This window comes from Phocoena sinus, chromosome 7, assembly GCF_008692025.1.
Source record: "Phocoena sinus isolate mPhoSin1 chromosome 7, mPhoSin1.pri, whole genome shotgun sequence".
Taxonomy (NCBI): domain Eukaryota; kingdom Metazoa; phylum Chordata; class Mammalia; order Artiodactyla; family Phocoenidae; genus Phocoena; species Phocoena sinus.
In genome coordinates, this window is record NC_045769.1 from 36,377,763 (window position 1) to 36,397,359 (window position 19,597).

Genomic DNA, 19,597 nt, shown 5'->3' on the forward strand with positions numbered 1-19,597 from the left:
ATCATATCAAACACTTTCAGCTGTAGGAAAAAATTACTAAATCTGTGAGGAATTTTTACTTTAAAACACAGATTTTGTTAGATTACATCTATAAGCATTTAAAGCTAATAAGGATAGAGGTTGTTTCAGCCTAATGAGTTTTCCCCAAACAAACCTTTGCTTTACGTAATAAAATAATACAGAGTTTTAGGAAAGGATTTGACTCTGATGTGACTCTTTCCTGAGGAATATTCTTGAGGGAAGAAAAGAATCTGCCTCATGTATGAACATATATGATACTTCCTTTTTTTCTCCCTTTCAGGGTTATTCCTTAAATCTTTAGTTAAGTTCAACAAAACATAAAAGATAGATAACCTGGAGAAAGGGAGAATTTTATTTAATGGCAAATCAAGGCAATGTTATTAATTTTGTGAGACTTTTTTCTTATCCTAGTGCATATCACAATCATTAAAATATCCATTTCTTAAAGAAATAGTCCTATAAAAAAGATAGCAGGTGAGGAGATGAAAGGATATACTATGTGACAGACATTCTGCATAAATGTTTCCATAGCTGTAAAGTAGTATTTATGTGAGATTTTTATTGGGAGGTAGCAGTTACTTTAACAGGAGACGTTGTCCTTGTCATTTCCTGATAACCATGAACTACACCATTAACCACAAACTACAGAAGATGAAAACAGCTGGTGTTTTTGTCACAGAGGGAGATGATACAGCTTGGGAATATGAGAGGATTTAGAATTTGTAATGGTTAGTGGTTTCTGTCTTGGCTATTTAATAAAATGCCTAGTTTTAGGAATTAAAGAAAATTGAAGTAGCAAATATTTTTACTTTCATACCATAACCTATGGAAAAATCTATTATTGTAACATTTTCCAGGAAAGGATAACTCACTTTTACTCTGGGGCTTCCAGCTTTGTATGAAAAAAGTCTATGTCATTAATATACCAAAAATATAATTTAATACTACATGTATCAGAAACAAATTATGCCAATGTTGATAATGACGAATTATCATTTTTATCTTTTAACAGTGGAAAGAGTGGAACGAGAAAACCTTTCAGACTATTGTGTTCTGGGCCAGCGTCCAATGCATTTACCAAATATGAACCAGCTGGCATCCCTGGGGAAAACCAGCGAACAGTCTCCACATAGCCAAATCCACCACAGTACTCCAATCCGAAACCAAGTGCCCGCGTTACAGCCCATCATGAGCCCTGGTCTTCTTTCTCCCCAGCTCAGTCCACAACTTGTCAGGCAACAAATCGCCATGGCCCATCTGATAAACCAACAGATTGCCGTTAGCCGGCTCCTGGCTCACCAGCATCCTCAAGCCATCAACCAGCAGTTTCTGAACCATCCACCCATTCCCAGAGCAGTTAAGCCGGAACCAACCAACTCTTCTGTGGAAGTATCTCCAGATATCTACCAGCAAGTCAGAGATGAGCTGAAGAGGGCCAGTGTGTCCCAAGCTGTCTTTGCAAGAGTGGCATTCAATCGCACACAGGTACCGTTAGCAATGAACGTCATAATTGGTGATTCAGAATAATACTAAGGACAGATTGTGGCAAGTATTAGTTCTTTCTTATCTCTTTAAAATTTTTTTTATGGATCTCCGAGCATGTAGAATTAGATCAATTAATAATCCTTAGTTCATGAAATACTATCACCATTGATCCATACTTGGCCATATTAATTAATCAATTTCAGTAATGTAATGAATGTCTGTGAACCCACCACCCAACTCAGGACCTGAAATGTTACCAATGACCTGGGTCTCTTTGTGTGTTCCTCCTCTCCTCCCTTTTTTTCATTTGCTTTTCCCCAGATGTAACCCTGATCTTGAATTTTGTGCTTATCATTCCTTGTTTTTTAAAAAAACTAGTTCTAGAACTATTCATGCCCAAACAATCTATTATTTACCTTGTCTTTGCACTTTATAGAAAGAATATCACTATATGTCATCATTTCTATAATTTTTTAATAAACCCTTCACAATGTACAAGTTAGATTTAAGATATTGAGAAAGTAAAAATGGATAGATTACTCATATTTTTAATGTTTTGAGGGAATTATATGCCAAAATAATATTAAATGATAAGACGGTAAACAGTTTATTTATGTCTTATTTTTTTGAGGGCTGCTTATAATTAAGTTCTTTCCCACCAGTGCTAAACGTGAGTGTGCGTCAGAATCACGCTGTTTTAAGGCAGTTAAAACACAGATTGCTGGGCCTCTTCCCAGAGTTTCTGATTCACCAGGTCTAGGGTGGGACCCAGAAGTTTGCATGTCTAACAAGGTCCCAGGTGATGCTGATACTGCTGGTCTGGGTCCCACTTTGAGAACTAGTAATCTAGCTCTTGTACTCCTGTCCCTCTGGTATCTGCACGGGATTGGTTCCAGGAACCCCCCATGAATCCCAAACTCCACAGGTGCTCCAGTCCCTTATATAAAATGGTGCAGTACATTTGGTCCTTCGTATCTGTGGGTTTCACATCCGCAGATACAGAGCACCAACTGTATGAGTAACAGAAAAGGAAAAGTGCCTAATCTTAAGGAGCTAACCAACCTGGTAGTGGAAAAAAAAAAGTACCCAGATAATTCGAGTAATATGTGAAGTAAGGTGAATAATGCAGGATAATGTGTGCAGCAATTACAGGGGCTGTTCATGAGGAGTCATTAACTGTCAGTAGAGCGAGTGTGGTAAGTCTTCAGGAGGACGGTGGGTTTAAGTTAGCCACCCTACTAAATGCATGGCAGGAAGCCAAGCTCTGTGCAGATGCAAAGGTGAAAAAGACCATGGGTGAGCACATATGTGAACAACTGATTTGAGTATGAGGTTGCTGGGCAGTTAGACCTTGAAGGGTAAATAAAATTTAACAGGAAAACACGGAGAAGAAGGGTATTTTAGGCTAAAAAAAAAATGCACAAGAAAAGTGTTGATTCAGCAAAAGGCAGGATTAGTTGGTAGTTGATAGCAAAGCTAGATAATAAAACTAAAGGTGGAGGGAACAGATCTGACAAGGTCTTGGGGCCATGCTAAGAACGTTGAGCTCTATTTAATAAGCACTGGAAACACTGAAGGTTTTATGTAGGAATATGCTATAATCCAGTGATCAGAATTGGATCTTAGGAAGACTTTCTTCCCCTTAATGATCACAAGAGGGTTAGGAATATCATTTAGGAAGCCGCCTTAAGCGTCCAGCTGAAATGTGTAGAAGTTTTGAACAAGACTGACGGCGATGGAGTAGACGGTACAGTCAAAAAGCATTGTGAGAGTAGAGTTGACAGTGCAACTGCCTGGAGTGGAGGTAACACCAAGGTTTGAGCCTGGTGACTAAGAATATAGTGAAATTATTTAGAAAATCAAGGAGGGCATTGAAAGAGATGGTTGGAGTAAGGTTAAAGTGATTATTTTGGATTGGGCTATTTTGACTTTGAAGTGCTAGCAGACTTCTTAAGTGAAGATGTGCAGCAGTCATTGAAAATAACAGTTTAGTGCTAAGAAGAGTTGTCAGGGTTAGAGAAAGAGATCAGAAGTTTATTCACAGAGCCTGGGATTTAAAGAGACAGGGGAAGGAGGGGAGAGGCCACCGGCACTACTAACACCAGAAAAAGAGACAGAGAAATGCCCAGAGAGGTGGGGGCAGGTAGAGGTGGAAGAAAAGGGAGATGCTGATAAAAGTATAGAGGACCTGGGTAAAGAGTTTCCAGAAGGAGACTTGTCCGTGTCTGGAAAACTAAGTCTGGGAAGGGGAAGCTTGAAACAGTGCCATGAGATTTGGCGATTGGTTGGGAGAGATCTTTGGCAAACTTTAGAGTATAATTTCATTAGAGTGGTGAAGGCAGGAGAGAGAATTTAGGAGTTCAGGATGGATTAACTCTTGAGGATACAGAAACAGTGGCTGCAAATTACTCTTTCCAAAATTTGGTGTTGAAAGGGAGACCAGAAATGGGTTGACAGTTTGAATGTGAGAGGGAGTCAATTTGAGATAGAAGAATTTGTGAGGTAGTTTGGGGCCTCAGCTGAAGTCAAACAGCATGAACTAGTGATGGAACCAACCACTGTGGTTTGGTAACAGTCTTCAGCCACGCTGGAACTGCAGGGGTCGGAGCAGGGGAGAAACGCAGTGGGATTGTTTGAGGTTTGGTGCTGACAGCTTAGGTATGGCAGGAGACCAAGAGGGGTGAAATCTCTAGCTCCCTTGACTCCTAGCTAACTTATACATTCTGTTATTCACAGAGTCAATACATCATTTGAAAATGAGTTCGGAGGTTCACAGAGGGCTGCACATGTTCCAAACATCACTCTACCACTATTCTCTTGTGACTCAAAGTACTGGGGCTGCATTTGTGTGTCCACAGTTATCTGAACCGGGGTTATGAAGAACTCTGATCCTTTGGGGCAAGTCTGTTGCATACTGTTATAAAACACAAAGTAGAAGGATGCGTCTTTTAGTCTGTATCTTGCAGTTCTGTGAGTGTGTGTGTGTGTGTGTGTGTGTGTGTGTGTGTGTTCTTTCATCTATCATTCATGTGCATGAACAGGCATTTCAAGGCTAGCCAACATTTTATTGCTGGTTATTTATACCGCTCCTTTGGATAAGGATAAAATTGAGAGCATGGTCGTATTGCTTTGGATTTTAGAATCAAATACAGTATACATTTCATCCAAATAGCATGGAGCATGAGAGAAGAAGGCTCACGATGAGGCTAGACAAAAGGCGGGCTGTGTTGGTGTGAGGAAATGCTCTGCCAAGGCCCTAGACTCCTGGAGGTCTGTCTTCTCCTGCCCAACTCTTTTTGCCTATTTTTGGGGATTAATGATTTTTCTTTGGCATTGCCATCTTTTAAGTGCCAAGTTATAAAAGGTCTAATTGAAGCATGGAACGCATTTTATTATTTTCCTCCTGCCATTAAATTTGTAAGATGGCTACACCCAGAAAGAAACATTCACATTCAATCAACATGAGCTTGAGTTCATGGGCAAGTCTTGAGGATATCAAATGGAAACTGCATAGGAATGTATGAGTATTTCCTTTTAAATTTCTGCTTTTAATTTGGGAAAGCTTTTCATCCCTCTGGGATCATAACCTGTTGTGTATAAAGCCCAACCTAATCAAGGTAGATGGTATTGACAGAATGACATAGTTTGAACTTAAGCTGGAGGTCAACAGACAGATTGTTTCTGCTGTATATATACTGTAGTCACTAACAGCAAGGTTGGACAGCCAGGTTTCACCAGCAGCATTGTTAAATGGAAAATGTGGTGTACTATGCCCCATGAAACCAACTGTGGATTTTCCAAATGGTAGGCTTTTTTTTTTTTTTAATCACATGAGTGGTAAAATGATTTGTCAGCTATAATAAACAAATAAGAATTAACTTTATAGGTAATAACATAACTTGTTAATCTTTGGATAGAAAAGAATCTCAAAACTTTTTTCTTAAAGCAAACAAAATCAGATTTTAGATGGACACCTAAGGCCAATATTAGTCTTGTACTCAGTTGTTTTACTGATATGTAGCATATCCTCAGTTTACTGAATATTTTTCAGAAATAATTCGTGATAACTATTATTCATTTATTATCAAATTCAATAAAAAGCAATTTGATTTGTCACCCTATAGTTTGTGCTCCTGGATTTGTTTTTGATGATTAGACCAAGAACAAATCTAGCAATTAGTTCCTCTGTGTGTGTGTGTGTGTGTGTGCGTGTGTGTGTGCGTGTGTGTAGAACAAAAATCATATGCACAATATTCATAAATGAATCTAGAATTGTAAAAAAAAATAGTCTAGTTTTTCACGTTTAAGACTTGCAGACGAAAAGCTCAAATTCATAATAAATAGCATTTGAAAATAACAGTTCTTCAAAGAAAAACTATTAATTACTTTGTGTGTCTGATCCATTGCCACTATATCATTTGGTATTGTAAAGTAACATAATTAAGGGAATGGAGCTATATTTCCAAGAACTTGCTTTTTAATACATTTTAATCTTAATCCGTGTGTCTTTTAAAAACATAAAATATATTTGTTTGATAAAATGATCCCCTACCCATACTTCGTGGCAAGGTCATGACTTCTGCCAGAGTCAGAGATAGACAACCTTTTGCCAATCTGATTTTATTATTTATTATTATTTTTTACATTTCTATATTGGTTTCTTAATACTGTCCAAACTAAGAACGTAAATTAAGTCACATGTTCTGGGCAAGGGAAACAGCACGTTTGAGATCATGTAATGCCAAGATGTTGAATCTTCAGCTTGGGCATGAGACTAATGTAATTCTAGATGCAGGGAGTAGCAGAGCATCACATCCTATCTGAGCCATCAGCATGGTAGAAGCCTATTTTTTCCTTATGACCTTATATAAAATATACTCGGAGCACCATCGCTTACTTCTTTGCTAGACTTTTGAAAGAAAATGTTAGCCCTGCTTTTCATGTCTCTAAAGACTTTTATAAATGGGACCCTATGAGAAGAGTAAGATAAACGTGCTGTTTTCTGACCTGATCATTAATATTCAGGCAATCCTATGACAGATTTCTAAGCATTTCTGTTACCTGTGGTCACAAAGTAATGTGATACACCAGAGGAGGCTGAGGCAGATAACAAGCCAGCCCTTTTTTCCATGCTTCACGCCTCCCCCAGCACCCCCACACTGTCCCACCCCATGATTTACTTCTTTTTTAAAAATTTAATTTAATTTAATTTTTTATACAGCAGGTTCTTATTAGTTACCTATTTTATACATATTAGTGTATACATGTCAATCCCAATCTCCCAATTCATCCCCCCGCACCGAACTGCTTTCCCCCCTCGGTGTCCATACGTTTGCTCTCTACATCTGCGTCTCTATTTCTGCCTTGCAAACCGGATCATTTGTACCATTTTTCTAGATTCCACATATATACGTTAATATACGATACTTGTTTTTCTCTTTCTACTTCACTCTGTATGACAGTCTCTAGGCCCATCCTAGAGACTCTACAAATGACCCCATTTTGTTCCTTTTTATGGCTGAGTAATATTCCACTGTATATATGTGCCACATCTTCTTTATCCATTCATCTGTTGATGGACACTTAGGTTGCTTCTATGTCCTGGCTATTGTAAATAGAGCTGCAATGAACATTTTGGTACATGACTCTTTTTGAATTATGGTTTTCTCAGGGTATATGCCCAGTAGTGGGATTGCTAAGTCGTATGGTAGCTCTATTTGTAGTTTTTTAAGGAACCTCCATAGTGGCTATATCAATTTACATTCCCACCAACATTGCAAGAGGGTTCCCTTTTCTCCACATCCTCTCCAGCATTTATTGTTTGTAGATATTTTGATGATGGCCATTCTGACCGATGTGAGATGATATCTCATTGTAGTTTTGATTTGCATTTCTCTAATGATTAATGATGTTGAGCATCCTTTCATGTGTTTGTTGGCAATCTGTGTATCTTCTTTAGAGAAATGTCTATTTAGGTCTTCTGCCCATTTATGGATTGGGTTGTTTGTTTTTCTGATACTGAGCTGCATGAGTTGCTTGTATGTTTTGGAGATTAATCCTTTGTCAGTTGCTTCATCTGCAAATATTTTCTCCCATTCTGAGGGTTGTCCTTTCATCTTGTTTATGGTTTCCTTTGCTGTGCAAAAGCTTTGAAGTTTCATTAGGTCCCATTTGTTTATTTTTGTTTTTATTTCCATTTCTCTAGGAGGTGGGTCAAAAAGGATCTTGCTGTGATTTACATCATAGAGTGTTCTGCCTATGTTTTCCTCTAAGAGCTTGATGATGTCTGGCCTTACATTTAGGTCTTTAATCCACTGTGAGTTTATGTTTGTATATGGTGTTAGGGAGTGTTCTAATTTCATTCTTTTACATGTAGCTGTCCAGTTTTCCCAGCACCACTTATTGAAGAGGGTGTCTTTTCTCCATTGTATATTCTTGCCTCCTTTATCAAAGATAAGGTGACCATATGTGTGTGGGTTTATCTCTGGGCTTTCTATCCTGTTCTATTGATCTATATTTCTGTTTTTGTGCCAGTACCATACTGTCTTGATTACTTTAGCTTTGTAGTGTAGTCTGAAGTGAGGGAGCCTGATTCCTCCAGCTCCGTTTTTCTTTCTCAAGATTGCTTTGGTTATTCGGGGTCTTCTGTGTTTCCATACAAATTGTGAAATTTTTTGTTCTAGTTCTGTGAAAAATGCCAGTGGTAGTTTGATAGGGATTGCATTGAATCTGTAGATTGCTTTGGGTAGTAGAGTCATTTTCACAATGTTGATTCGTCCAATCCAAGAACATGGTGTGTCTCTCCATCTATTTGTATCATCTTTAATTTTTTTCATCAGTGTCTTATAATTTTCTGCATACAGGTCTTTTGTCTCCTTAGGTAGGTTTATTCCTAGATATTTTATTCTTTTTGTTGCAATGGTAAATGGGAGTGTTTTCTTAATTTCACTTTCAGATTTTTCATCATTAGTGTATAGGAATGCCAGAGATTTCTGTGCATTAATTTTGTATCCTGCTACTTTACGAAATTCATTGATTAGCTCTAGTAGTTTTCTGGTAGCATCTTTTGGATTCTCTATGTATAGTATCATGTCATCTGCAAACAGTGACAGCTTTACTTCTTCTTTTCTGATTTGGATTCCTTTTATTTCTTTTTCTTCTCTGATTGCTGTACCACATCTTCTTTATCCATTTGTCTGTCCATGGGCATTTAGGTTGCTTCCATGACCTGGCTATTGTAAATAGTGCTGCAATGAACATTGGGGTGCATTTGTCTTTTTTTTTTTTCAGAATAAACTGGATTTAATCAATTTTATCAGGTTCTTTCATGAGTCTCAGATATTCTTGTATCCTGTATTATTATTTTTTCTTTCAATTTCCATATATATATATTTAATATCTTTATTGGAGTATGGTTTCTTTACAATGGTGTGTTAGTTTCAGCTGTATAACAGAGTGAATCAGTTATACATATACATATGTTGCCATATCTCCTCCCTCTTGCGTCTCCCTCCCACCCTCCCTCTCCCACCCCTCTAGGTGGTCATAAAGCACCGAGCTGATCTCCCTGTGCTATGCGGCTGCTTCCCACTAGCTATCTAGTTTACATTTGGTAGTATATATAAGTCCATGCCACTCTCTCACTTCGTCCCAGCTTACCCTCCCCCCTTCCCATGTCCTCAAGACCATTCTCTACGTCTGTGTCTTTATTCCTGTCCTGCCCCTAGGTTCTTCAGAGAGCTGGAAATGCTTAACCAATGTCTGATAGGTGCAGGAGGGTGAAAACCCAGCTCCTTGCCTCCATCGTAGGGACAGCACTGAAGTGTGACTTCCCCTCCAGAGCTCTCTGCAGGATCAGGCTGAGGCTGGGACTTTGTTTGGATCTCCTCCCTTCTCTGACCTGCTTCTCCCACTCCTTCACCAGTTTCCCTCAGAAGCACTTCCTGAATAAATCACTTGCACAGAAATCTTTATCTCAGGATGTGCTTTTTATCCCAGATTATAGATCAGGGTCATTGCTAGTCTAATTGGCATTTGGATATGCCATGGAATAGTAGTTTGAATAAAAGTTATCTTCAATTTTATACCTACTACCTTCACAAATCTAAGGCAAGATGTTATTATGGGAATAGTATAGAGGTTTTTATTGTACTACTTTGTTTGAAAATATTATCAGTATTCATAAATCATGAGCAAGATGTTGTTAAGGAAATAATATAGAATTGTATAGAATTTTTTACTGTACTACTTTCTCTTGAAAATATTATCACTATTGTTATTTTAAACAGAGTCCCCTGAATTCAGTGGGATGATATTGATATTAGCCAGATTTACTTGTGGATATTGAATGTGTGTGGGAGGGTTTGGTTAGAAGGATGGGGGAGAGAGAGAGAAGGAATAAGACAGAAACAGACATTGGCTATGAGGCCCTATGAGATCTTTCAAACTTGACTTAAAGCCATCCTTACTGAGTCTCAAAGATGAATTATGTGATTTATGTGAGTTTCAGAGTAGCTTTGCTTCTCAGCCCTGCCGAATCGCCAGTGCTCTGTCAATGATGCAAATGGGTCTGTTAGGCTGATAATTTCAAGAAGTAATAGGACCAGTGCTCTGTCAGGTTTTATTTTTTTGCGTATTCATTTTTCCTTGCTTCTATCCCAAATTTATTTTAGTGTTGGCACACTTTCGCTTATCAGTCCTATGGACATGAAATAAGTTGCTTGGCTATTTACTGTGTTTACATCTTTGCATTTTGACAGTTTAATTATGAATCCTAACGTAAAGCATTCTTTTGCCCCTGTCACTTTATGGACTTAAAAAAAATCAATCAGAGGCTTATGACTGTATGAAAAGGTTTGTGACTATTTTACAAGGCTTAATATTGCCCAGGAATGGTTAGGGGATGTCCACTGACCTATAATAAGAATGGTTTCATGAAATATGTACAGTAAATCTTCCTTAATAGATAAACTATTCTCTAATTTATTTAAAAATCCAATGACCTACATATTCATATGTTCAGAAATCCCCCATTTACTAACATTATTTCTCCTTTGAGACCTTCCATCTGAGCAAATCTGTTAAATGAAGTAGAGGAAGCTTTGATCGAAACTAGGCTAAATCCATCGGAACGAATGCCCTGCCATGTGTGAATGGGAGCATTAGAATGCCAGCAAAGGGAAATGAGGTGTGATTCTCTGCCCCTGTCTGCACCACTATCCCCTTACCTTGAAGGTGGGGTTCAGGAAATATCCATACACAAAGAATTGGCATTAGGAGGTTTGTATTGTTTGAAAACGAGACTTACCACATTCGTTATTTACACAGTATAGTTATTTTTTTTTTTCCTCTAGCAGATTATGACATAACTCAGAAAGTTTGGGTTCATTTTGTGTCTCAGGTAGCTCTCCTGAGCCAATTCTTAGAAACATGTTTTCAGTAGAAGCCCTTGTGTGTTTTGCAAAATGTGTTATTCTTCTGCAACAGAAAGGCCTCTAATTTGGTGTCTTGCTCCTTCGTTAGTTTGATGAAAAAGTCACAAAGTTACACAACTTACAACCTTTTGTCAAAGGCCTTTTTTGAGAAAGCTGTTCATCTTGGTTTTATCTGATAGAGAAGAGGATTTTTTAAATCCTTTGGGAACTCATTTGGTTGACCTGTCCTTATTTGCCTACTTTTTATTTTTTATGAGACTTTGCAAAAAATCTGCTGTTTACATATCAAAGCCACATCATTTGAAAAAACTTAAGGCCAGGGTCATAAATACAGCTCATGAAGTCACTCAGCAACCAGAGAATGTTTTCAACAGATTGGAAAATTTAATTGAATTATGTATCAGAAAAATTGGCAGTAAGGTCAACAGCTAGAAATGTAAATGTCTTTGTGTGAAATGACATGGACTTTGCTTTTATGCTTTATTGGCATGGTGTTTATAGTATTTGCCCACTGTATTATTAAGGTTAAAAATGTCTAAGGACTTACTAAACATATTTCGAAATGGCACAGTTAGGAAGAGATGTGTAGCAACAAAATGAAAATTTTAGCAACCAAAATATTTGAAGTCTGAGCTTTTAGTGTGTTACCAGTTAGTTTTTTCGGGGTTGGGGGGATCTTCTCTTTTAACTTTGTGTTTGATTTATACATATTGTTAGCCAAAGGTAGGCATGATTTAATTACATGTACAGTTTATATTTGTAGAAAACTTGACCTCCAAGATATTTAGAATTCTTTCTCAGCTGACCTCTGGTCTCAAGTCATTACTTCTCAATATCCAGTTAGAGATATAGGCACTCAGCAAGTCATACAGGAATAGAATACAATGTAAATCCAGGGGTCTTGACTCCATGGTCCAGTAAGCTGGTTATAAAATGACAAGGAAACCTGTGAGAAAAAGGAAGTCCTCCAACTGAAAGATGGGCTGTAAATATGAAATGCTGCAGATCAGGCATGAACATGTTATTGGGTTTTGAAGCAAATAACATACCCTCTTTTGATTTCAGCATTAAATTAATAAAGTAGGAAAAGATGGCCCTGCAAGCTTCATAAAACAGGTACTCTTTCATTTCAGAATCACTGGCTTGAATTCATAGATTTAAAGATTGTAGTAATATTAATATCTCCTAGGATAGCAGTGTCTCCAAGTTATTCAGTGACTTAAGGATGGCCCTCTAGATAGTGGTCTCAATTTAGTCCTCCTTACATATAAAGACTATAATTAGCACTTTTTAGGCAATTTCAGCCAAAAAGCCTGGGGGAGATGCTGTCTCTGTTTGTGCTCTGGGTAAAGAGAATGTTGATTCAGTAGCTGTCAAACGTATACCACCCCTATTCCCATTCCTAAATCTAATTGAAATAGAGCATTTTACGTAGAAGAAAATATGAAGACTCCTTTTTCCCCGTCCTTCACAAAACTTGTACCAAAGAATCAGAGGAAAGAAATATGACAGCACACTCTTCTATCTATTCCTTTCATCCCTGATCAGTGTGCAAAGTCCTTAAAAATTAGTTGTTGCTGGGCTTCCCTGGTGGTGCAGTGGTTGAGAGTCCGCCTGCCGATGCAGGGGACATGGGTTCACGCCCCGGTCCGGGAGGATCCCACATGCCGCGGGGCAGCTAGGCCCGTGAGCCATGGCCGCTGAGCCTGCGCATCCGGAGCCTGTGCTCCACAACGGGAGAGGCCACAACAGTGAGAGGCCCGCGTACCGGCCAAAAAAAAAAAATTATTTGCTGAACTATTATAGAAAATTCAGGTTTTTCTACTTTACTCAAAAAGACTGCCTTTTGATGATGGTTTTATAAGTTTTTGTCACTATTCTCTAACAAGGAGTGATTGACTCGTTTCACACAGATGAGGGGGTCTCTGTCCTAAATAAGGTATTTCACTTCTAGTGAGCGTGTCTCAACAGAGACCTGCACTTTTAGTGGAAAGCCTAGTTTTATTATTTATCTAGTTTCTCCAAGTCCTGGGTGATGTTTATAATTAAAGTAGAATTTTTATGGAAGAAATATAAGGAAACACTAGCTTTAGATTCCATTATTTATATGCTTTTCACCTTTGCTTATTCAAAGTAACTTTAAAAAATACATAAATGGTTCCTTTTTTGGCCATTGATTGAAATGATGACCATTTGGCCTGGGGTTAAGTGCATGTTTGTTCAAATAAAGTGAATTAAGTTTAAAGGCCAAAAATTCTGTGTGAAAAATATAACTGAATCACTTTGAAGTCAGTTGGAAATTACAAGGTTGTTTAAATTCTATCTGCCAGTTTTGTGCCTAAAATTATTCCTGTAGACAACAGTATTTACTTTCAAATTTTCTGACTACAACACCCAGTAAGAAATAATTTTTACATCATGAGCTAGTACACAAACACACACTCACACATTTGTTCACATATGTATGTCTGTCTGTTTTGAGTTCTATCTCATTTCCAACTATATCTTTATCTATCTGTATATTCATGAAAGAAAAAAAAAGCCTTCATGAAACAATACATGTATGAAGCACTGTGGTAATTTTTAATCTATTTAATTGCATTTTGTTATAAAAACTAGTTATGGTATGCTAAATTAATTTTATCATCCACTAATAATTGTGACCCATGCTTCAACAATGATGCAGATTAAGGCTGATTTTAAAAGTTACTTAAGGGGCTTCCCTGGTGGCGCAGTGGTTGAGGGTCCGCCTGCCGATGTAGGGAATGCGGGTTCGTGCCCCGGTCTGGGAAGATCCCGCATGCCGCGGAGCGGCTGGGCCCGTGAGCCATGGCCGCTGAGCCTGCGCGTCCGGAGCCTGTGGTCCGCGACGGGAGAGGCCACGACAGTGAGAGGCCCGCGTACCGCAAAAAAAAAAAAAAAAAAAAAACAAAAGTTACTTAAGAAAGGAAAGTGGTTTTACTTCCTTGAAGTATAAATGAATATCTTAGTTTAGTGCTGTCCTGAATGTCCATATGCTCATTTCACTTTAGATAATTTATTAAACTTTTTTTACATTCTCCTCTATCCCAAATAATTTTAATTATTCTTCTTCCTAAAAATTTTTTTAAAAATATTTTCTGTGTTCTGTATGGGAAGACATCTAGCAAAATATAAGTGGAGGGCCTTGAATATTTGAAGTTGCAAATTTAGAATAAGAAATGTACTTTGATGTTAGTTCTGTCTTTATCCATTCATTTAACAAGTAATTATTAAGCATTCAGAGACTATGCTGGGGTTATAATGAAGGCTAACGGTTATTGAACATTTAACACATATAGGGTACAGTTGTAAGCTCTCTAGGGAATCCTATGAGGGAAGTGCAATTATTATCTCAATTTTACAGGTGAGGAAACTGTGCCATAAGGAGATTAATTAATCCTTGTCCAGTTGAAGCCCAGTTTTGAACCCAGCAATTCTAACTTCAGAACTCATACTCATATCCCCTTTTTTCTCAATCATTTCTGTTATCATAGAGCAGAAAGACACAGTCCCTCCTTCAAGGAGGTATGAGGAATAAACAGACTTTTAAACCAGTAATCCCACTGTGGTATGATAATATGTAATGTGTTGCATGTACTGTGTAAGAACAGATGCTTTTGACCCTGGAGGTGATTGAAGCTAAGGCAGAAAATGTTCAGCAAGAAAAAATAATGTTTTATAATTATTTCAGGACAGAGTCAACTCATATGTTAATAGACTGCTTTTCTTCTTATATCTGAATGTATTTGATACATTTGAGATATAAATATGCAATAAATGTATGTTTTTGTTTTGTTTTTGAAAGTACTATTTTTGCCAATGTTTTGACAAAGTAGCCAAAGCTAGTAAATTTTTTGGAAGTTTGCCAGCAGTTGTTTCACAGAATACTCATGGAAACTAGGAATAACCAGGGCCCAGCACTTTGTGAATTCAATAGTCATGGTGCCAGGTACTTGAGGTGTTAGTAGAAACCATGTATGTGCCCAGAGCTGAGAACACCACTGGTAAATGTTTCCAAAAGGAACCTGTTCAGTTCTGTACTTGCTTTTGCCTTTCGGTGCTAATGTGTTTAGAAAATTTTGACTTAGATTGTGCACCATCCCCCATTCCAGTACCTAAGACTTCCTAGAGATAAGGAGGGAAGGAAGAAAATGAGACAGGACTCTTTATTTAATTGCATCTATCGTTGTATAGATTAGGTAGGTAAAAAGTAGTAAAGTTGCCAGGAATCTGGGTTTGGCTAAGTTCCTCCATGGTACATGCTCAGGTGTGGCTTGGACAAGGGGATTGCAGTTAAGAAAGCACAGACTGCTTTGTTTTCAAGAATGCTCTGTTGCATCTACTAACTTTGTTTTGCATGCTTACAGTATTCTGATGTGTCAGATGGCACAAGCGAAGTTTTATTTATACTAGAAAGAAACCTGTCTGTGAGGGAAGTGTTTCATTTAATAAATTGTAGGTTTGGGGTGCATGGAATATTTGTTCTAAAGTGGAGTTTTCATGGCACAAAATTTTCAGTATTTATTATCTTACCATTTTCAATAGGTTGTATGAGAAGTTCTTGAGTTATTGTGAGTTAGGCTTTTAACATATGGTCCATCAGGGCCTGCTGCTGACTGTTTAGCAAAGATGGGACTCCCACTTCCAGAAAAATGAGAAATATGCATTTGATGCTTTCTTAGGGCTCTATATTCCTGTATATCCCCAACTAACCACTAAGCACAAAATGTACAGATTCTCCTCCCAAGGTGTTTACTATATGATGGGAGAAAGAGGTTTTATAGTTACACAATGTAAAGATGATAAGTGTCATAAATGTGAAATAGAACTAGTGCCATCTCCCTTCAAAGGAGGGAGAAAGTATTGCCAACTGCAGTGTATATACATATACAGATATATACATAGTCTTTTAGTGCATTACAGAATACATCTCTACAGCAACACTTGTCTGCAAATGTTACTTTTGTATATGCATTTATATTTGCAGAGTACATTAATTCCCTGTAGATGCTGAATTCTATCTACCCCCATGGTACAAAAGTGCTATATGCATAGGCTGTCTTTTCTAATAAAGAAATATTATAGTAAAAGAGAGGTGTTTATTAAACTAATGCAATAACAACATTTTCTTTGAGGATTTAACACATCATTTTTAATAATAAAAATCAAATTGTCATTGTTGTGCCGTGTATACCTTTTATTCAAATCAGACTAAGTACTCTGGCTTCATGGCTGAGCAGTACTCTAGGGGGTGATGGGGGAGGTGAGTATTTTTTAGCATAACACAAATGAATTTCAGTAGTCGGCTTTGTAGTGGGGTTGTAGATTATGAATATGGGACCCAGGGAAACCTGTTTATATTTGTGAGCAGAGGAGAACATGCCTCTCAGGAACGTCTAGAAGGAAATGAGACTGGAGGTTAGGAGAGAACTGATTTCGTTAGGTCAGCTTTCAGGTGGTAGGATGTCAATACTCTGTTCAGCCAAGAGCTCGGTTCACAGCTTCAACTAACTGTGCATTAACCACTGAAACTGAAGAGTTCACTTTGTACAATTAGGCTAAGAATTTGGTATCACCTGGTTTTCATCAGAGGATACCACTTTTTGGCTCTCGCGTCAGCTGGAACCAGACATTTCAGAATTGTATGAAGTTAAGGCTAACCAATAAGCATGGAAAAGGGGTGGTGAAACGTGAAGAGTACCTTCAGCGGGAACTATGTGATAGGTCATGCTCAGTGGCACGATGTGGGGTTAGCCCATATGGGTGCCAGGGCCTCTTCCACCTCTGACCCTCTGTAATTTTAATCTGTAAAATGGGGGTATATGTGCCTTTGAAACTTGATTGGTTAGGACATCATTTGTTTTAAGCAAATGATGAACTAAAATATATTTTCAGACCCACTACTACAAAGTAAATATGTTTCAACCCATACACCCTTAAAGAGATGTAACTTGATTTCTGAAAAGGACCTTCATTTTAAAAGCTTATATACTTTATTATTGATACATCCAACAATTAATAATTAAAATACATTATAAAGGAATAGAGCTAATTTTCTCTAAAATAACCAGTCCAAATGATTCTGTAGAAGTGGCAAGCATATATTTTTCCCTTTGGCATTGTAATCAGTAGTACATATAAGCTTTCTTTGGGATTTATATGACATTCTAATATCTATCTTTGGGTTGTAACCTAACACTTTCAAACTATGATATGCTATGTATGTTATATGATATATGAGTATTTCGGAGGTTAACTTCAAGTTTATGTTAGAATAAATATGTGAACAGAAATATAATTTACAGAAATGAAAATAGTCTCCGGCTAGTTTGAGGCTTTTTCCAAAGCATAGCACTGGGGTTTGGCTGGGCCAGTTTTTTCAATACACACCTGGTGTATATCACTTTAAAAAGTAAATTATGCCTCATTAAATTACAATTAAATGGAATCATGATCATTTGTTTTCCTGGAAGGAAGATGTTTTGCATATTGAAAGCCTAATTTGTTGCAGGTGACAAAAAGGCTGAACAGATTAATATCACTTCATTTTGGGGGTAGTGTTTGCTGGTTAGTTTGTGTATACTCCAGTAGTTCTGAATTATATTAATGTGGACTATACTATTTTCACTTCAGAAAGTCTTCTACCACTTTATCAGTTTTTGCACTTTTTTTTTTTTTAAGCTTTTAAGGAAACAGAAACTTCTCTTGGTATTCTGGATTAGTCATGCTCTTTCTTTTTCTTCAAGTGTTCTAATACTATCCAATCCCTCATTTGCCCTCTCCCTTTGCCTGGTCTCATCACTATCTCTATGTCTATGCATTATATACATTTTGAATCCCCGCCAAGTTAAATACCACCTCTTCCAAAACGTTTTCCCTGAGTCTTGCGATGGCAATACTTTCACCCTCTTTGGAACTGAGATGGTACTAGTTCTGTCTGAAATTTATGACACTTATCTTTCACATTGTGCTTCTGTAAACCATTGTATAGTAAACTCCTTGGCAGCAGAATCTATGTCTTATTAATCTTTCCATTCTTTTATGAGCTTTGAACCAAGTTGTAAATAGGGAGTGAATTACTAGACTGATCTGTCATTTTTTGGCAATAGGCGTATTGAATTTGGGGGTTCTCTAGATAATCAGTGGGAGATATAACCTAATCATAGAGAATTACAAATGTCTAGGAAGTATGAAGAAGAGATATCTGTTAAAATCTAGTCAGTAATGATCTTCAGTGACCTCCCCTGGAGTGACCTGGGAGGTCTGATGGGCTCAGCTCAGATTCCTAAAACCTGGCCCAGGCTTGGGTTCTCTTCTTGTTCTCTTAAAGGATTTAAGAGGATTTAAGGGCCCGTCAAAGGCAGTTTCTCACCCGTCCCAGACGAAGCCTCAAGGGCTAGTGCAGAAACTTGGAAGTAAATTTTATAGAGCCAGTCATGGTAATGTTTCCCAAATATTTCTGAGTATCAGCATGTATTTTGCACACTAACGATTTGGAGCAAACTATATAAATTGTTGAAGGAATATGAAAATCATAATAAAAAGGAAAGCTCTTCAAATAAGAAAGCTCTTCAACAGAAATTGCAGATTCAGAAACTCTAAGGTCATTTAAGGTGTCACAAATATTATTAAAATACTAGTAATAATAAGCATAGCAATTTTTTATTTAAAAAATTAGCCCTAGTTCTTTTTTTTTTTTTGCCACATCACGTGGCTTGTGGGATCTTAGTTCCCCCATCAGGGCTTGAACCTGTACCCTCAGCAGTGAAAGAGTCAAGTCCTTGCCCCTGGACCACCAGGGAATTCCCAGCCCCAGTTCTTTGTTTTGTCTGTAGAGATAGCCTGTATTAGCAATGAAGCTAGATGGCATTATATTATCTCTTGTTTTGTGCTTTGAATTATTTTGCTTTTATTGAAGTTTTCTGCCAACCTCATGTATTCTTTGCTGGTGCTGGAAATAATGTGGAGCTTACAAAATCCTCCATTAAAAGACTAGGGAGAAGGCCAATTTGAGGCTCTTTTTGCCCAACTCCCTTCTTTTTTCAGTGACCTGTAACCCGAAGGGTAGAAGGTGCCTTTCTACCCTGTGCAGAGGTTTGTTCTACTCCTTTTCAGTCAACACGTTTCCTGGTCTTAAACAACCTCAGCTAACACCATGGAGAGAATTGTTTATAATCTCTCCCTTGAGAAGGCTCTGTTGCCTATGATGAGGAAAACACTTAATGACCACTTTACTGAATACTTGCAATATGTTTTAATAAGATTACTGATATGAAATTTTAATAAGCAATATCCTGGTTAATTTATTAATTTCCCTCAATTTTCACATTCTCAATATTCATGACCTTTCTTTTCATAAAAGTACATCTTTTTTTCAGTGCCCAGGTGCCATGCCAGGTTCTCTATATCTCCGGCTGCATAATGGGAATGTCCAAGTGACACCTCCTGCCTGGCTGGTTGATAATTAAATGCCAGACAACATAGTAGCAAGGGCTTTAGAAATAGTTATGCAAGATAAATTATTAATTTATGTTCTATTCAAGACAGTTTCAACATGATAAACATTTACTTATCTTGATAATTAGATGGGGTGATTTGTGGTATACTTAAGTTATGCCGTACATTTTCTTCCGATC

At 37.6% G+C, this 19,597-nt stretch overlaps 1 protein-coding gene across 1 annotated transcript in view; it reads left to right on the forward strand.

Annotated features, from left to right (window-relative positions):
* The window catches only part of SATB2 (SATB homeobox 2), a 190,299-nt gene that overhangs the window by 109,940 nt on the left and 60,762 nt on the right, over positions 1 to 19,597 (forward strand). The window contains exon 7 of the mRNA XM_032638309.1: positions 1,034 to 1,506. Within this exon, the coding sequence (XP_032494200.1) occupies positions 1,034 to 1,506 (473 nt within the window). The remainder of the gene's footprint in view (positions 1 to 1,033; positions 1,507 to 19,597) is intronic.